Source organism: Rutilus rutilus, assembly GCF_951802725.1.
Source record: "Rutilus rutilus genome assembly, chromosome: 1".
Classification (NCBI taxonomy): Eukaryota; Metazoa; Chordata; class Actinopteri; order Cypriniformes; family Leuciscidae; genus Rutilus; species Rutilus rutilus.
This window is the reverse complement of record NC_140209.1, coordinates 4,489,969-4,507,057: the sequence shown is the minus strand read 5'-3', so window position 1 is coordinate 4,507,057 and position 17,089 is coordinate 4,489,969. Positions and strand designations below refer to the sequence as shown.

Below are 17,089 nucleotides of genomic sequence, written 5' to 3'. Positions count from 1 at the left end.
GGATTTATCTGGGTCGCCATGACAACAGCGTTTGTGTGCAGGCAAGCGGGCTGTGTTACCGACTTGTTTACTGCAAAATACACTGGAACAGTCGCATTAACCGGAACTGAACAAGCGAGAAGTATTGGTGAAAGTCCGGCCGCAGCGGGGCTTGAACACCATCGTTTTCCTAGACTGGCTAGGAAGACTTTGAGTTGCCATAGAAACGGTGTTTGGGTGCATGCGAGCGGGTTGTACAACGCGCTCGTTGGCTGCAAAATGCACATCTGCAGTCGCCTTTTAAGGGAACTGACAGAACGAAAGCATTGACGGCATAATTTTATCTGCTGGCAGACCCGGGATTCGAACACGGGTCTCTCATGCGAAAGCCTAAGATTCCGCCACTGAGCCACAGGGGGGAACACATAAACTCTCAGTTAGCGCGAGCATATAAGAGAGCGTCAACATGTCTTGTGCCAGCGTTTGTTTGCAGACGTGCGTGTATTACAACAGGCTCGTTTACTGCAATATTGACATTTCCAGTCGCCTGAACTTCAGAGGGGAATGAGAAATGTGTGAGAAATGGAGGTTGGTCTGGCCTCAGCGGGACTAAAAACACTCTTTTCTCCTTTCGCCAGCGACGCACGCGAACCATAGAAACGGTGTTTGGGTGCAGGCGAGCGGGTTGTACAAAGCACGGCGCTTTTTATGGCGCAGTACCGCGGCGGGCGGAGGTGCAGTCTCGGAGAAAGGATGCCAGGCGAGTCCTCAGAGTCACCATAGGCATTAGCGCGAGAGCTGCGTGATCCTCACCAGGAAAAGGGGCGTCTTGAAAAAGACGCCCGGCTCTTTTAGTGCAATGAGAGTGTGTCGCGGTGGCGAACATACACACACACACACACACACACACAAAACACAGTAGCAGAGAAAAGGATATAACGCTGGAGAGCGTTAGCAGGAACGGTGACTGAAGCGGCTTCAGGTGCAAAGGCTCGTCCCGCAGAAGGCTTATCAGACGGCGCGGCAGTGAAGCTCTCGGGATCCAGCGATGCGTGAGCTTCACTTGAAGAGATGAAAAATCAGCTAAACCAGCCTTTCGAGCCAATATTTATAGCCCAAGGGCCCACCATTGGTCTGACGTCATGAGAGGGCTCTCTCGATAGGCTGCTGCAGTTGCCGCAGGGCAGCCAATGGGCGCGCGAGCCGTCTCGCCCATGTCTGTATGCTGCTGCAACGCGTTTTACATTAATACAAAATTAAGGATAATTTATTGGCTTCAATATCTCGTGGAAAAGGAGTTTTCCCCTAGCGTAAGCTATTACGCAGTACGAGAGAACCTCTCGTAAGAGAACTGTTAGTTTAAAACCAGTTAAAGCCGCGGTCAGTCTACACTTTGAGCATGTTGCACACACTGCAACGGTCGTGAAATGAGGTCACACTCTGCGGTGTCTTTTATTAAAAACATATATGACAAAAAATAATTATTCCAAAAATATACAATCTACTGCACTTTACAGCAAAATTTTTTTTTTTTTTCTCACAGCGAAATTCACTTGATCTTGTGTTTCCGGTGTCCCACATTCACATGCGTATGAATGGACGTCAGTGGAAGGAAACGTTTATTGTAACCGGCCCATAATAATTACGTTTTTAGTTTAATGAATTAAATATCAATCTAAATGTTGGTGTCAAAATGATTACACTGTTGTATATTTTTTTAATGTATTAATATTACATTAGATAATTGTCGTTGATCAAATATATTTAATATATCTCACTACTGAAATATGGTATTTGTATATAATGTTTTAAAAATAATAATTGAAGATCAATGTACCTCATTCATGTAAATTTTCAGGGACGTATAATTTATAAAAATGCATAAAAATGATTTAAATATTTATAGAAGTTGTTTACTTTGGTACATCATGGTTCACTGTTATGTCCTTTCACTTATATACTCATATATATCTCTTGGAATTGTTTTGATGTACTGAAAATGAAATATTTTTTTCTCTTTGATATTAGACCCGATGGAAGAGATCGAGGAGAGTGAAGAACTGAGTGAAGTGGAGGAGGAGAAAGAAGAACTGAGTGAAGTGGCGGAGGAGAGTGAAGAAGTGAGTGAAGTGGCGGAGGAGAGTGAAGAAGTGAGTGAAGTGGAGGAGGAGAGTGAAGAACTGAGTGAAGTGGAGGAGGAGAGTGAAGAACTGAGTGAAGTGGAGGAGGAGAGTGAAGAACTGAGTGAAATGAAGGAGGAACATCATGTCAAACCTGGAGAAAAACCTTATAGTCGCTCAAAGACTAAAAATAAATGTTTAAAGAAAAGACGAGCCAAGAAATCTTTCACCTGCGCTCAGTGTGGGAAGAGTTTCACAACCAAAAAACGTCTTGAGATTCACATGAGGATCCACACCGGAGAGAAGCCGTTCATGTGTGAACAGTGTGAAAAGAGATTCTCAGACAAAACATATCTTAAGATTCACATGAGAGTTCATACAGGAGAGAAGTCACATGTATGCAATCAATGTGGGAATAGTTTTAGTCAATCATCACACCTTAATGTTCACATGATGATCCACACCGGAGTGAAGCCGTTCACATGTGATCAATGCGGGAAGAGTTTCATTCGATCTTCACACCTTAAAGAACACATAAAAATCCACACAGGAGAAAAGCCATTCACATGTGATCAATGCGGAAAGAGTTTCCCACGAAAACATAATCTTAATGTTCACATGAGGATCCACACTGGAGAGAAGACGTTCTCATGTGATCAATGCGGCAACACTTTTCGTCATGCATCAGCCCTGAAGGGACACCTGAGAGTTCATACGAAGGAGAAGCCGTATTCATGTTCTGTGTGTGGAAAGAGTTTTTCACTGCTGCAATCTTTACATACACATGAGAAAACACACACTGGTGTGAGAGAGTACATGTGCTTTGAGTGTGAGAAGACTTTTACTACAGCGAGCAATTTAAAACTGCACCAGAGAATTCACACTGGAGAAAAACCTTACAAGTGTTCACACTGTGACAAGAGATTCAGTCAGTCAGCAGATCTGAAAACACATGAGAGGATCCACACTGGAGAAAAACCTTACAAGTGTTCACACTGTGACAAGAGATTCAGTCGGTCAGCAGATCTGAAAACACATGAGAGGATTCACACTGGAGAAAAACCTTACATGTGTTCACACTGTGACAAGAGATTCAGTCGGTCAGCAGATCTGAAAACACATGAGATGAACCACACTGGAGAAAAACCTTACAAGTGTTCACACTGTGACAAGAGATTCAGTCGGTCAGCAAATCTGAAAACACATGAGATGAACCACACTGGAGAAAAACCTTACAAGTGTTCACACTGTGACAAGAGATTCAGTGTGTCATCATCTCTGAAAACACATGAGATGATCCACACTGGAGAAACACCTTACAAGTGTTCACACTGTGACAAGAGATTCAGTCAGTCATCATCTCTGAAAACACATGAGATGATCCACACTGGAGAAAAACCTTACAAGTGTTCACACTGTGACAAGAGATTCAGTCGGTCAGCAAATCTGAAAACACATGAGATGAACCACACTGGAGAAAAACCTTACAAGTGTTCACACTGTGACAAGAGATTTAGTGTGTCATCATCTTTGAAAACACATGAGATGATCCACACTGGAGAAAAACCTCACAAGTGTTCACACTGTGACAAGAGATTCAGTCGGTCAGAACATCTGAGATCACATGAGAGGATCCACACTGGAGAAAAACCTTACAAGTGTTCACACTGTGCTAAGAGATTTAGTCTGTCATCAAATCTGAAAAAACACGAGAGGATCCACAGCAGAGAGAATTTGCACACGTGTGATCAGTGCGGAAAGAGTTTCTCTATTAAAACTCACCTGAAGCGACACATGAAGATCCATGCAGTGGAGAAACCACATCAACACAGTGTGAGATCACGGTGAGTAGTTTATCTTTATGTGCTGAGAAACAAAACCTGGAATCTTGAAGTTAGTTTGGCTTGTGTGCTTTTCCTGCAGCAGCTTCACCATTAAAGGTTTCCAAAATCGTTTCAGTGGTTCATCAAGTCGTAACAGGGTGAAAGGCACTTATGCCTCCGCTTTGTTGTCCTTTTTCTGCTATAATCACGCTATGTAAGATTGCCAGATCGGGTCACGTTTCTGAGGTTCTAATGAGACAATTCCGCTTCCAACCTGTAGGGCGACCGCAGGGGAAAAGTTCCTTAGTGGTACTTTAAGGGTTAGACTTTATTTTTCATGTGCATTTAGTCCATAGAAATTTTATTTACTACTATAAATTGAAACGTTTGGTAGATGTTTTCACACAGTGACCCTCATTTACAAAACAAGCGTACTACAGAAAATTGGGCTCACGGTTTAAATTGGCATTTATTTATCAATATGGACGTGAGCAGTGGCTATGTTTAAATCTCACATCAGGTCTGAGATTGTGTTATCGTTATGAGAACACCAGGCATGAGATTTACACTGAACAAAATTATAAATGCAACACTTTTTGTTTTTGCCCCCATTTTTCATGAGCTGAAAGATCTATCAAAAAAGATCTAAGACTTACGTTTTAAAAGGCCACTCTAAAATGTGCAGTTTTAGTCCGGGGGGTCCGAAAACCAGTCAGTATCTGGTGTAAGCACCATTTGCCTCTCAAAGTGCAACACATCTCCTTCGCATAGAGTTGATCAGGTTGTTGATAGTGGCCTGTAGAATGTTGGTCCGCCTCCTCTTCAATGGCTGTGTGAAGTTGCTGGATATTGGCAGGACCTGGAACATGCTGTCATATACGCCGATCCAGAGCATCCCAAACATGCTCAATGGGTGACGTGTCTGGTGAGTATGCTGGCCATGCAAGAACTGGGATGTTGTCAGCTTCCAGGAATTGTGTGCAGATCTTTGCAGAATGGGGCTGTGCATTATCATGCTGCAACTTGAGGTGATGGTCGTGGATGAATGGCACAACAATGGGCCTCAGGATCTCATCACGGTATCTCTGTGCATCAATAAAATGCACCTGTGCACTTGTCCATAACATACCCCTGCCCATACCATAACCCCATCGCCACCATGGGCCACTCGATCCACAACATTGACATCAGCAAACTGCTCACCCACACGACGCCATACACGCTATCTGCCATCTGCCCTGTACAGTGAAAACAATGTTACACATGGTCTGCGGTTGTGAGGCCGGTTGGATGTACTACCAAATTCTCTGAAACGCCTTTGGAGATGGCTTATGGTAGAGAAATGAATATTCAATTCACGGTCAACAGCTCTGGTGGACATTCCTGCAGTCAGCATGGCAATTGCATGCTCCCACAAAACTTGCGACATCCGTGGCATTGTGCTGTGTGATAAAACTGCACATTTTAGAGTGGCCTTTTATTTTGGCCAGCCTAAGGCACACCTGTGCAATAATCATGCCGTCTAATCAGCATCTTGATATGTCACACCCGTGAGGTGGATGGATTATCTCAGCAAAGGAGAAGTGCTCACTAACACAGATTTGTGAACAATATTTGAGAAATATGCCGTTTGTGTATAGAAAAAGATCTTTGAGTTCAGCTCATGAAAAATGGGTGGCAAAAACAAAAGTGTTGCGTTTATAATTGTGTTCAGTGTAATGTAAGATCAGTTGTACGATGTACGTACAATTAGTTGTTTCAGCCCTGGTTGGTTTGTTTGTTTTGATCATTAACCCTCTGGGGTCTGAGGGGTTTTCTGGGCCCTGGGCCAAAAACTGTACCCAAATCTAGTCAACAAAATGTTGTCTTTCATATTTCGCCTGACTGTAATGTTGTTTTTATGAAATATTAGGGCATATAAATGTTAATTTGCAGTTTAATACGTTGCTTATACAAATAGCCTACATTTTATTTCAACATATTTCAGTAGATTTTTACTCATCTCAGTATAGCAATACAGTTTGCGAAAACATCATCATTCATTCACACACAGAAAGCGATTTAAATTTAAACGGTCTTTTTGCGAGCTGTGGTAAACAGCGCGCATCTCTGCGGCTGCCGTTCATTCATTCACAGAAACGCGATTCACTTGAGAAGGAAAAAAACTTACTACAGCATTCCTCCGCTCAGTCGGATCCTTGCTCCTCGAAATACCCGCACTTCGGAGGTAGATTTTCCATTATTATTATTCCTCACAGCGCTGCGAGATGGTGTAAACAAGTAGGCTACAATGATATGATTAAACTTGTCACATTAAAAATAATTAGATGAGAACGACTGACATCTCGCTCTTTTCTTACAGATTACATGAACTGAGAATATTTGTTTTTTATATAAATTACTTCATTTAAAAGAAGATAATTCAAGCTCCATGCCTGTGTGTCTGTATGTCTGTTTGACTGAGTATTCTCTGAGTTATTGTTCATTTTCGGACGCGTTTCAGAATGGACTACACTGACGGAGAGAAAGCAGAACTCACATCATGTTTATTTTTCTTTATTTGGCAAAAAGCACAACACTTTGTTTTTATTGTGAGTATACTCAAAAATGAACAGAATCGATTGATGTATGAAACTTGTTTGTAATATCAAAGTCAACAGAGCAAAAGTAATCTCGTTTGAACTGATAAAAAAAGCGAGTCTATCGCGCCGGCGCGATTGTCGACCTCAGGGGGTTTAATACTATTTTTAAAAAAAGAAACAACATTATACTGAAGAACAAAAAGTTTGGTGTTTAGGTTGAAGAATATTTCAACTAGTTTCTTTGCCCTTCAAATAAATGTGCAAACCAGTAAGATATAAACTTTGTCAAATGCCCAGAGCTGCTGCAGACACACAATTGAGAGCATTTGGTGGCACTAGTGAAACCAGCATTAAAGATTGGAATTACTTTAAATAAAACATTAGCATTTCATGAACACTTTGAATTACTTGAGTCATGATTAGCAATATAATTGTGTAAAATAGTCCACTGAAAGTAACTTTTGCCATGTGAGACATTTACATGTATGCCCCTGGCAGATGCTTTTACGCTCTCTATTATACAGGCGTGAATTTGCTTTTCTTTCAGTCCAACACTATTCAAAAATATGAGAATTTGTTGACAGGCGGCCCTTTCACAGCAAACATCAAACAAATAAGCTTAGAGGCCAATCAGCTTGTGTCGTGTAGGAAACTATGTGATTTCTTACAGATCATATGTCAAGCCTGCGTCATCTAGAGTTTCATGACTAAACTAGTGATTTATAACACAAATCTTCATGACATTAAAATAGATCATAATCGTGCTCAGCAGTTGATGACCAGATTTGATGGAATTAAAATGACTATTATACTCAGTGATCTTGACTTTGAGCTTCACTTTTCATTTCATGTTGTCTCTCATTTGAAATCTCACATGATTTAATGTTTCTTTTAGACGTGATGGACGTGAACAAGAAAGGAAAACGGAAGCCAATAAATCTCCTGCCCTCAGTGTAAAAAACGCTTCACATGTAAATCAAGTCTGAAGATTCACGTGAGAGTTCACACTGGGAAGAAGCGGCTCAGGCTTACGCTCTGAAATCACATCTTCTCATTCTGAAGAAAGACCATTTAACTGTGATCAGTGCGGTAAACTGTTTCATTGGGCATTAGTCCTGAAGAAATACCAACATGACTGTCAAGCTCTGGCATTTTGTGCACAATTTCCCCGCTTGAAAGGAACAGACACATCATCAACGAAGGCCTTAACTGGATTCCACTCTTCTTTTTATTGCATCAATTATGATGAATGTTCAAATAGGTAGACAGAAGAAAGGTGAAAAACCTTTAACAGAAATAAAAATACAAAATATGTAAATGAATTGCAAATAAAAGCTTATTAAACATCCATTGTTGTCATTTAAGTCTGTATCTCTCAAATAATTCTCAAATAATATTATTAACATGCTTAATACACTTTTAAGTATAACCTGCAACATACACAATTCAGAAAATTAACATTAACACTTTATCACAATGTGTATATGAAATCAGATCACGTTATTTTAACGATCTGCTTAATCACACGTGAACTTCAGAAATAATATTTTATCGTCGCTCGATCTCTCCCGCGATTAAATCAAAATACAAACGAAGGTAAACAAATCAATACACCAGTAACTTAATAACATTAATATTTGCTACACAGAACTAAATTTAGCTTAAAATAGTCACGCACTGGGCAGTTACAGAAAGTAGGTCACGGAATCTTTCCGTGCCGAGCACAGACAGATAGATATATGCTGCGTCACAAACTAATTCGGCATCTGGCGCTACACTAGCGTCATATTCTCCCAATCACTTAAACAAACAAATTATTAAAGTTCTCACCGGCTGCCACTTCGGGATTTGATGATGTATTCAATCTTTGTGCACTTTCTCCGTGTCCAGCTGTTCAGTTTTCGGCAGAGCTCGTCTCCGACTCGTCTCATACACACACTCTTTTTCCGGTTTTCCGCCCTTCGCCCCGATTGGCTGAGAGACTACTATAGTTTTTTCCTTTTCTTTTTTTTTTTCATAATTAATTTATATTTCTTTCAGTTTGACTTGACACCTCCCACTCGATTTTCCTTGGATACAAGAAGAAATCGCAATGCTTTGAAGGCAAACTGCCTGACACTATTAACTGTAGAGCAGTTACAATGTCACCTAAATTACTTGCTCATTTGCTCCTCAATTGGAAGGAGAACCACTAGTCGTCTGACGTCTCTGTGAAGAACAGTACTTGGGATCTTCACCTTGCGCCCTTTAGACACTGGATAGTCTTTTGCTTTAGCTTTTAAGGGCTTTGCCACAGGAACAGGGTAACTTGGGAAGGTTCGGACATTGACATCCCTTACAACACCCTTGCTGTCTTGATTGACACGAATTACTCTGCCAAGTTTAAACTGCCCTCTGAGTGCATTCTGATCCGCTATCCAAACAATGTCCCCAATTGCAACGTTCCTATGCATGGTATGCCACTTGGTCCTCAAGAATAAATTAGGACCCGCAAGTTGACTCCAGTGTCTCCAGAACTTATCCACCACTGACTGCATTGCTTGGAGGCGTTTGAATGGGTAACTGGAAAAGTCGAATGTTTTGACATCACCACTTTGAGATGCTCTCCCCAGCAGTAGTGCATTCGGAGTAACATACTGGATGCAGTCTTCCTGGGTTTGCGCTCTAGCATCGATAGGCCGTTCGTTAGCGAGATTAGCTGCCATTTGAAGGGCTGTTTGGAATTCACTGTAAGTCAGGGTAGACTCGCCTCCACAGCTTTGGAGCGCCCTCTTGACAATGCGCACTGCAGCCTCCGCAGCTCCATTCCTGTGTGGAGAATCGGCTGGATGGATTTTCCACATCCACTCTGTCCCATTTTGTGCTGCTATTTCCTCTAGAGCAGCCTTGTCGATGCCCTCCAGGAATTTGTACAACTCCTGCAAAATCGGTCTTGCTCCAATGAAATTGGTGCCTGGATCTGAATAGATCTTCTTAGGATAGCCCCTAACTGCAGTGAATCTTTGAAAGGCCATTAAGAAACTTTCGGTAGATTGGGTGTTAGCCAGTTCTGTGTGGATTGCTCTGCTCGACATACAGCAAAAGACAATTCCCCAGACCTTCATCAAAGTTCTTTTCTTAACGTCATCCTTCACAGAGTAGGGCCCGAAGAGATCTACTGCTGTGAACTCGAAGGGAGCTGCAGGCTGCGATCTCTCTGGTGGTAAATCACCCATCACTTGCCGACATTTCTTTGCTTTGGTCCTCCTACACTGAACACAGCTGTCGACAACCTTTTGGGCTATTCTTCTACCCCTGATGACCCAAGCCTTCTTCCTCATCCTAAGTAAAGTTTCGGCCAATCCTCCGTGGCTTTCTCTGTGAGATTCTCGGGCTAGCAGTGTAGACACCCAGGCATTATAGGGAAGGATCGGAATGCTAAGTTGATCTTCTTTAAAGGCCTGCACTCTCCCACCACAAACCAATAGCCCAGAGTCTGGATCTTTATAGACCACCAGTCTGTCTCTGGTGGTGTTTGGAAAGGTCATGCCTTCTTGCATAGAAAGGAAAATGTCTCGCAGGGCATCTACTCTTTCTCTCACCGATATGGTTCCTGCTGAAGAGACCGCCTCCCACTTTGGGTTGTTTAGGGTTCGATTCCTGCCAAGGAACTTTTTTACTGCTCTCCAAACCCACGCTACTGTCTTAACTAATCTGGTTAGATCACTGAACTGCTTCATATCAATTAAGTTTTGGACAGCTGATCCTGCAGGTGGTCTCTTGGGTTCAATTTGAACTTGGATGACATCTTCATTTTGTCTTGATACTTCAGCTGGTTCCTGCTGTTTTGCTTTAGATCTCGTCAGTGCAGCTGCAAACGCCTTCTTTTGAAGCTTACTGATGCTTTCTCGGGCGTCAGATGCTAGATCCTTAGCTGACTTGATTGGCCATTCATCTACTGGTAAGCTCAGGAACTTTGGCCCATTTTGCCACTCCGAATTTTCATCAAGATCTTGAGGATTAGCCCCCCTAGTGATTACATCGGCTATGTTTTGTGGACCTGGTATCCACCACCATTCTTGCGGCTTGGTAATTCCTTGGATCTCTCCAATTCTATTAGCGAAAAATGTCTTATAACCATAGCTTTCTCGCTGTATAGCACCAAGAACTGTTTGGCTATCAACCAAGTGAAACCATTTCCCAACTCGAATTCGGCTATGCTGCTCAAAGTACTTCCGCAGCCGGGAGGCAAACACTGCTCCGCACATCTCCGCTTTGACAGCATCTCCTTTGTGGTCTAATGGAGTTAGTTTGGCTTTGGACTCCACTAGCCTGGTGATTGAGCCGTTATCAGAGTTCCACCTGAGGTACATTACCGCACCATAAGCATTCTCGCTTCCATCTGAAAAGGTTATCGCCCAGGGTTCATCACTGAAATTTTGGGGGGTTATAGCTCTAGTGAATTTAATCTGGCCAAGCTGGACGTACTCCTCAAAGAGTTTAACCGCATCTTCTCTGAGACCATCCGAGAGGGAGGAATCCCAAGTTTCACTGACTGGAACTCTTCCAGCCTTTGCCTCTTGAAAAGCTCTGCGGACTAGAATCGCTCCTTTCTGCTTGGCTGGAGTCACTAGACCTACAGGATCATACACCCCCGACACCTGACTCAACAACTCCCTTCGTGTCAGTGGATTTGGTGTTTGGACTCTGACTTGCTCTTGCAAGAGATTCTGACCAAGTCTCATTTTCTTCTTTCTCTTAGAGAAATTGATGGATGTCATGACACGGAGCTTGTCTTCTTTCACATCATATCCCAAACCAAGTGCTTTGTTGTCATCATTGTGCATTTGGTTTGGTAAAACCATGATCTTATCTTTGGTTCCCAGGGGCTCATTCTCTGACTCGCTGCTCCCACTTTGACCTGAGAAGACCCATGGCTTGAGAAAAAATCCTCCCGCTGTTAAGATCCGTTCCACATTTGCTACAATGGACCTCAGTTGATGAAGATCATTATGGGACGTAAGAATGTCGTCAACATAGCTGTCTTGATGGAGCACTCTCCGTTCTTCCTCAAGGTGAGCAAAGGATGGTAAATTGGCAGTCTCACGCATTGCCAGCTGTGCGATGCAGCCTGCTGGTTTGTCGCCAATGTTGACTCTTGTGACCGCGTATTCCTCCAGTTCCTCATCTTCAAAGTCTCGCCAAAGGAACCTGTGCATATGCATTTCACGGTCCTCCAACCAAACGGAATTATACATCTTCTTGATGTCTCCTAATGCGGCGTACACTCCACTCCTGAATCTCAGCAGGACAGCACGTATCTGATTAAGAAAGTCTGGGCCCTTCACTAACAAATCGTTCATACTGACACCTCTGAATTTTTGGCTGCTGTTCCAAACAAGCCTCACTGGCGTCGTGACTGAGTGAGGGTTAGGAGCAATAAGATGGCTTACGTACCACACAGGCCCACTCCAGTTAGCTATCGTTTCTTCGGATAACTTGACTGCAGCCCCTCTATCAAGCATGTCCTTCACTTGAGCGCTATAGGCAACCTTCCATTCAGGTTCTTTGGCTAGTTGTTTCTCCATCCTCAAGAACGTAGCCTCAACCGCACCCCTGTTGTTTGGCAAGGAAGCTGGGTCCTCCAACCAAGGATATTTTGTGTGCCAATGCGGCTCTTTGCTGTGGTCGTCCTCCGTGACGTAAGTGAGGCCCTCTCTTACTATTCCGAGTTCCCTCTCCTCAGCAAGAGTCATCTCTTTCCCACCTGGTTGGCAATTTCCACAGCGGCAACCACCACATTTAGGCTCACACGCCGCACCAATGGAATCCCACTTCCACCACTCCAGAAAGTCTCGGCTGCTGGTCAGAGTGCTTGATTCATGAAACCTAGCTAATGGCTGGTTTGGTGGATAGTACTCCGTTATTTCCTCATATTTCACAGCTGCCATTCTCATCGACCTCGCAAAGTGCGTTTTGGATTTGTGGGCCGATACAGCTACCTCTTCGAAGAGCTCGGGGTGCGTTCCTCCAACCGTCTTTCCTAGCGGGCCGTCCCACAGCACAAGGTCTCCGACCACTCGGACCCTCTGCGGGGCTAGTTGCCCCTCTCGATGGCTTATAAGCAGTTCGACCACTTTAGGCCTCGCAAGTTCGATGAGAGGAACGTCTGGAAATAAATTCTGCAGTCGTTCAGGTGGCACTGTTTTGTGAATTTCAGCAATGCTTTCTAGTCCATAGCAGGCCAACTGATGTGACTTGAAAGTGCCCTGAGGAGTTTTTACTCTGATTTTTAGCAGATATCGTTTGGTTTTTACGCGAACTTTCATCCCTCCGACTCCATGGATGACAAGAGTAATTCTTTCACCGCTTAGGTTTAGACGGTTTGCAGCACTGTGTGTTATGTAATTTGTGTCTGATGCTAAGTCAATTAATGTCCCAATTCTCTGTCCAGCATTAGCTGTCACATTGAGAAGCATCATGATTACGGGAAGTTCCAGCAACCCATCTTCTGCCTGCAAACTTATCTGTTCTTTTGTGACGTTGAATGCTCTTGCTGCAGTGTTTGAGAACACACTTCGGCATTGCTGTGCTAAGTCTGGTGGAAGTCTACAGAGGAAGTCCTCCTGATCTTTAGTATAGCTCTTCCTGCTCTTGTCTCTGTCGGAACAAAGCTTGCTCTTTCTCTCATTAGCGCCTCTTTCCTTTCTTTCAGCATTTGGGCATAAATAAAAGTGATGCTCAGGAACACTCTCTTCTTCGCAGTCTTGGTTTTTGCATAGATAGCTGGGTTTGCAGAATGAATGGTCCTCGTGGACTTCGAGGCACCTATTACAAGCTCCCAGTTTCCTTACTGCAGCCTTCCTGTCTGCCAGCTTTAATGACCGGAACTGTTTGCAGAAGTAGAGCTTCCTTTTGTGCTTAACGTCACCACAGACTACACACCCTGATTGGTCGTTGCTTGATTTTGTGGATTTTGTTCTTGCCCATCTTGGCTCAGTTCTTAACTCCCTTTTGTTTGGTTCCTCATCCCTTAGTTGTTCAAGCTGCTCGTAAATGCTCTCTTGCTTTTTGAGGAATGCTAACAGATTGTCAAACCGGTTGTCTGGTGTGACAGAGCTCTGCTGGTCAGAGATGTGGATAAGCCATTCCTTCTTGAGAGACTCAGGAAGTTTTCCTTCAATTGACTTTGTCACTAGCGGATTTTTAATAGCGCCAGTATTTCCAAGGTCACTCAAATCTCCAAGTGCCTTTTCTACTGCCTGAATTAAATCAACTATTTTCCGTGGCTGGTGACTTCTGATAGCAGGCATTTTTTGCAAGTCTTCCACTATTTCAATTGCAATTGCTGTCACATTTCCATAGCGGTTTTCCAAGACGCGGAAAATGTCATCTGCTGTGTTATAAGCGGTTAGGCGGAGATCTCTTACAATCCTCTCATCGAGACTGTCTAATACCTGAATCTTCTTAACTTCCTTGGAACCGGTAGGCTCACCCTGCTTCTGAAGTGCTTCCCAGTCTCTCTTCCACCTATGAAAGTCACGTTTGTTACCAGTGAACTTTGGGAGGGCTGTGGGCTTTAACTTAATTGTAGCCACGGGGTAGTTGGAGATCATTGGTGGAGGTGTTGTCCTCTCTTTTTCCTCCTCTCGCCTCGCCCGAATGAAATCAGCTTTTCTCGAAACTAATCTGGTAACGTTGAGTTCGAGACTCCTCAGGCCTTGGCGGAAGTTATTCTGATCACCTGGTGGGATACACCGCTGCCAATGGCTGTACAGGTCTTTTGCAGTCTTTGCTAAATTTTGAAGGTGACTGAGCATGAAGTCGTATGCTTCGTGATTGCCATCTGGAACTACTGCTGCGACACGTTCACTCTCAGCTTCGGCAACCTGCAGTGCTGTGGACAGTTCAACATCTCCATACTTAGCCCAGAGAGTTTCTTGAAGAAGACCTTTAACCTCCTTTAGTTTTAACTCACATTCGCTCGCAGTTTTTTCAAGGTCGGCTCTTTGCTGTCCTGTTAGCACAGCTGACTCGTCTGTGTCCAGCTCCTCCTCTAATTCTGCGATGATGCCTGATTCAAGATCGTCATTTGCTTCCATGACTTTCTCTGCTTGCATCGTGAGTTTATTTAAACTGCTCTGAAGATCCTCTTTTGTCATCTCTTTATAGGCTCTGGCTATGGTGTTGACTAGTCGTGTGAATCCTCTTTTCTCCACTGTTCTTTCTGCTTTGAGCTGCTCGAGTGACTTCCCGATCGCCTGCTCGGCCATTTTGAATTATCTTGTGGTTGGGAAGGAATGTATAATTCTTCTAATGATGTCTCTTTGGGTTTCACAGGTTTCCAGTTCCTACTGGTTTCCCGGTTTTTCACTGTCAAGCTCTGGCATTTTGTGCACAATTTCCCCGCTTGAAAGGAACAGACACATCATCAACGAAGGCCTTAACTGGATTCCACTCTTCTTTTTATTGCATCAATTATGATGAATGTTCAAATAGGTAGACAGAAGAAAGGTGAAAAACCTTTAACAGAAATAAAAATACAAAATATGTAAATGAATTGCAAATAAAAGCTTATTAAACATCCATTGTTGTCATTTAAGTCTGTATCTCTCAAATAATTCTCAAATAATATTATTAACATGCTTAATACACTTTTAAGTATAACCTGCAACATACACAATTCAGAAAATTAACATTAACACTTTATCACAATGTGTATATGAAATCAGATCACGTTATTTTAACGATCTGCTTAATCACACGTGAACTTCAGAAATAATATTTTATCGTCGCTCGATCTCTCCCGCGATTAAATCAAAATACAAACGAAGGTAAACAAATCAATACACCAGTAACTTAATAACATTAATATTTGCTACACAGAACTAAATTTAGCTTAAAATAGTCACGCACTGGGCAGTTACAGAAAGTAGGTCACGGAATCTTTCCGTGCCGAGCACAGACAGATAGATATATGCTGCGTCACAAACTAATTCGGCATCTGGCGCTACACTAGCGTCATATTCTCCCAATCACTTAAACAAACAAATTATTAAAGTTCTCACCGGCTGCCACTTCGGGATTTGATGATGTATTCAATCTTTGTGCACTTTCTCCGTGTCCAGCTGTTCAGTTTTCGGCAGAGCTCGTCTCCGACTCGTCTCATACACACACTCTTTTTCCGGTTTTCCGCCCTTCGCCCCGATTGGCTGAGAGACTACTATAGTTTTTTCCTTTTCTTTTTTTTTTTCATAATTAATTTATATTTCTTTCAGTTTGACTTGACAATGACAATCCACACAAAGAAGAAGATTCATTCGTAATATTACAGCAGAAAAGACACGGCAGTGTGTGTTTCAGTGCTGGAAGACCGTAACTAGAGATGATGAACTGAAAGACCACCAGAAAAGGACATAACACTTTTGAGAGAGAAATTAATCTGATATTAATTTTTAACTCATTCTTGATTGTTTTTCATCAGAACTTCTAGTTTATCTTCCACTTCTACTCTTCCATGCAAATACAACATAAAATTGTATGTCCAGTAGCTCTGAAACTGGACACTTTTGTTCTCTTGAGATGATTTGGCTCTTAGAAGTCAGTAAAGAGAGAGATCTGTCTCATTCGCTTTCACTTTTACTTAATTTTTGCATTTGCTTCAAGTAATGATCGATTAAACTCATTACTCATTTTGTCAATCATTTTATTTTATGCTCATTCTGCTTGAATCAGGATGAATTTTAGTTCTGAAAGCCATGAAATATTGTTTGCTTTTTGAGCTTTCCATGTTTTAACTTTGTCAATAGAGCTTTTAAATGCCTAATGTAGTGAACAGCAGACACGATGGCACCAGAGGTCCATACTTCACAACAGGAGTCTCTTTGTCTTACTGTGATTAAGAAGACAGAAGGATGTGATAGGACTCTCAAAGACAACTAAAGGACAATGGTAATCAGGACTGCCATTGATCGCTAATCTAATCACCGGTTGCCCATTGTTCATGGGTTTTCAGCTCAACTCCATTCTTGAGATATGAACGACCATGGACTGCCCAGGGCCCCCAAACTGGCTAGAACACGGTAGGAACAAAGAACCCTGAGAAAAAGACAAATCTTTTTACACATTGGTTTAGAACCACAAAAAGGGACAGGAAACTGTAAGGAACATGTCCTACATATCTCCTTATTCATCTAGGGAACTGTGCGCTCACAGTGGAAACTGCACCTGGAATAACAGCCAATGTAATCTCACCCACGGTACTGGACATCTGGATGATACCTCAACCAATTTACATCAAGTTTGGACTCTACAAGTTCGGAATGCTGCCCCAAGAACTTTGAGAAAGGTTTGGAAAGAAAATTTCCAAGGTTCTAAAAACACTCGTTCATTTAACTGTGTATTTTGGGATTGGAACACTTGGAATGCAACGACCCAATCACACCACTACAGTAGTAGAGTTTCTGACCTAAAGAGGGAAGGAACAACAGCACAACCAAGGTTATTCTCTTGCAAGTAAACCTTCACCCACATGGACCTTAGAGCAGCTCAACTGCTTCTGTTGAGGACTCCAGCATTCAACACCTGAGCTGCACGACTCTTGCCT

The 17,089-nt window shown here is 42.7% G+C and overlaps 1 protein-coding gene across 1 annotated transcript in view; it reads left to right on the top strand.

Moving 5' to 3' along the window:
• Positions 1–9,424, top strand: part of LOC311301897 (uncharacterized protein) — a 29,851-nt gene extending 20,427 nt beyond the window's left edge. The window contains exons 2-3 of the mRNA XM_084427299.1: positions 2,008–3,943; positions 7,400–9,424. Coding sequence (XP_084283425.1) covers positions 2,013–3,943; positions 7,400–7,490 — 2,022 coding nt within the window. The 5' untranslated portion in view covers positions 2,008–2,012 and the 3' untranslated portion in view covers positions 7,491–9,424. The remainder of the gene's footprint in view (positions 1–2,007; positions 3,944–7,399) is intronic.
• Positions 9,425–17,089: the final 7,665 nt, after the last annotated feature.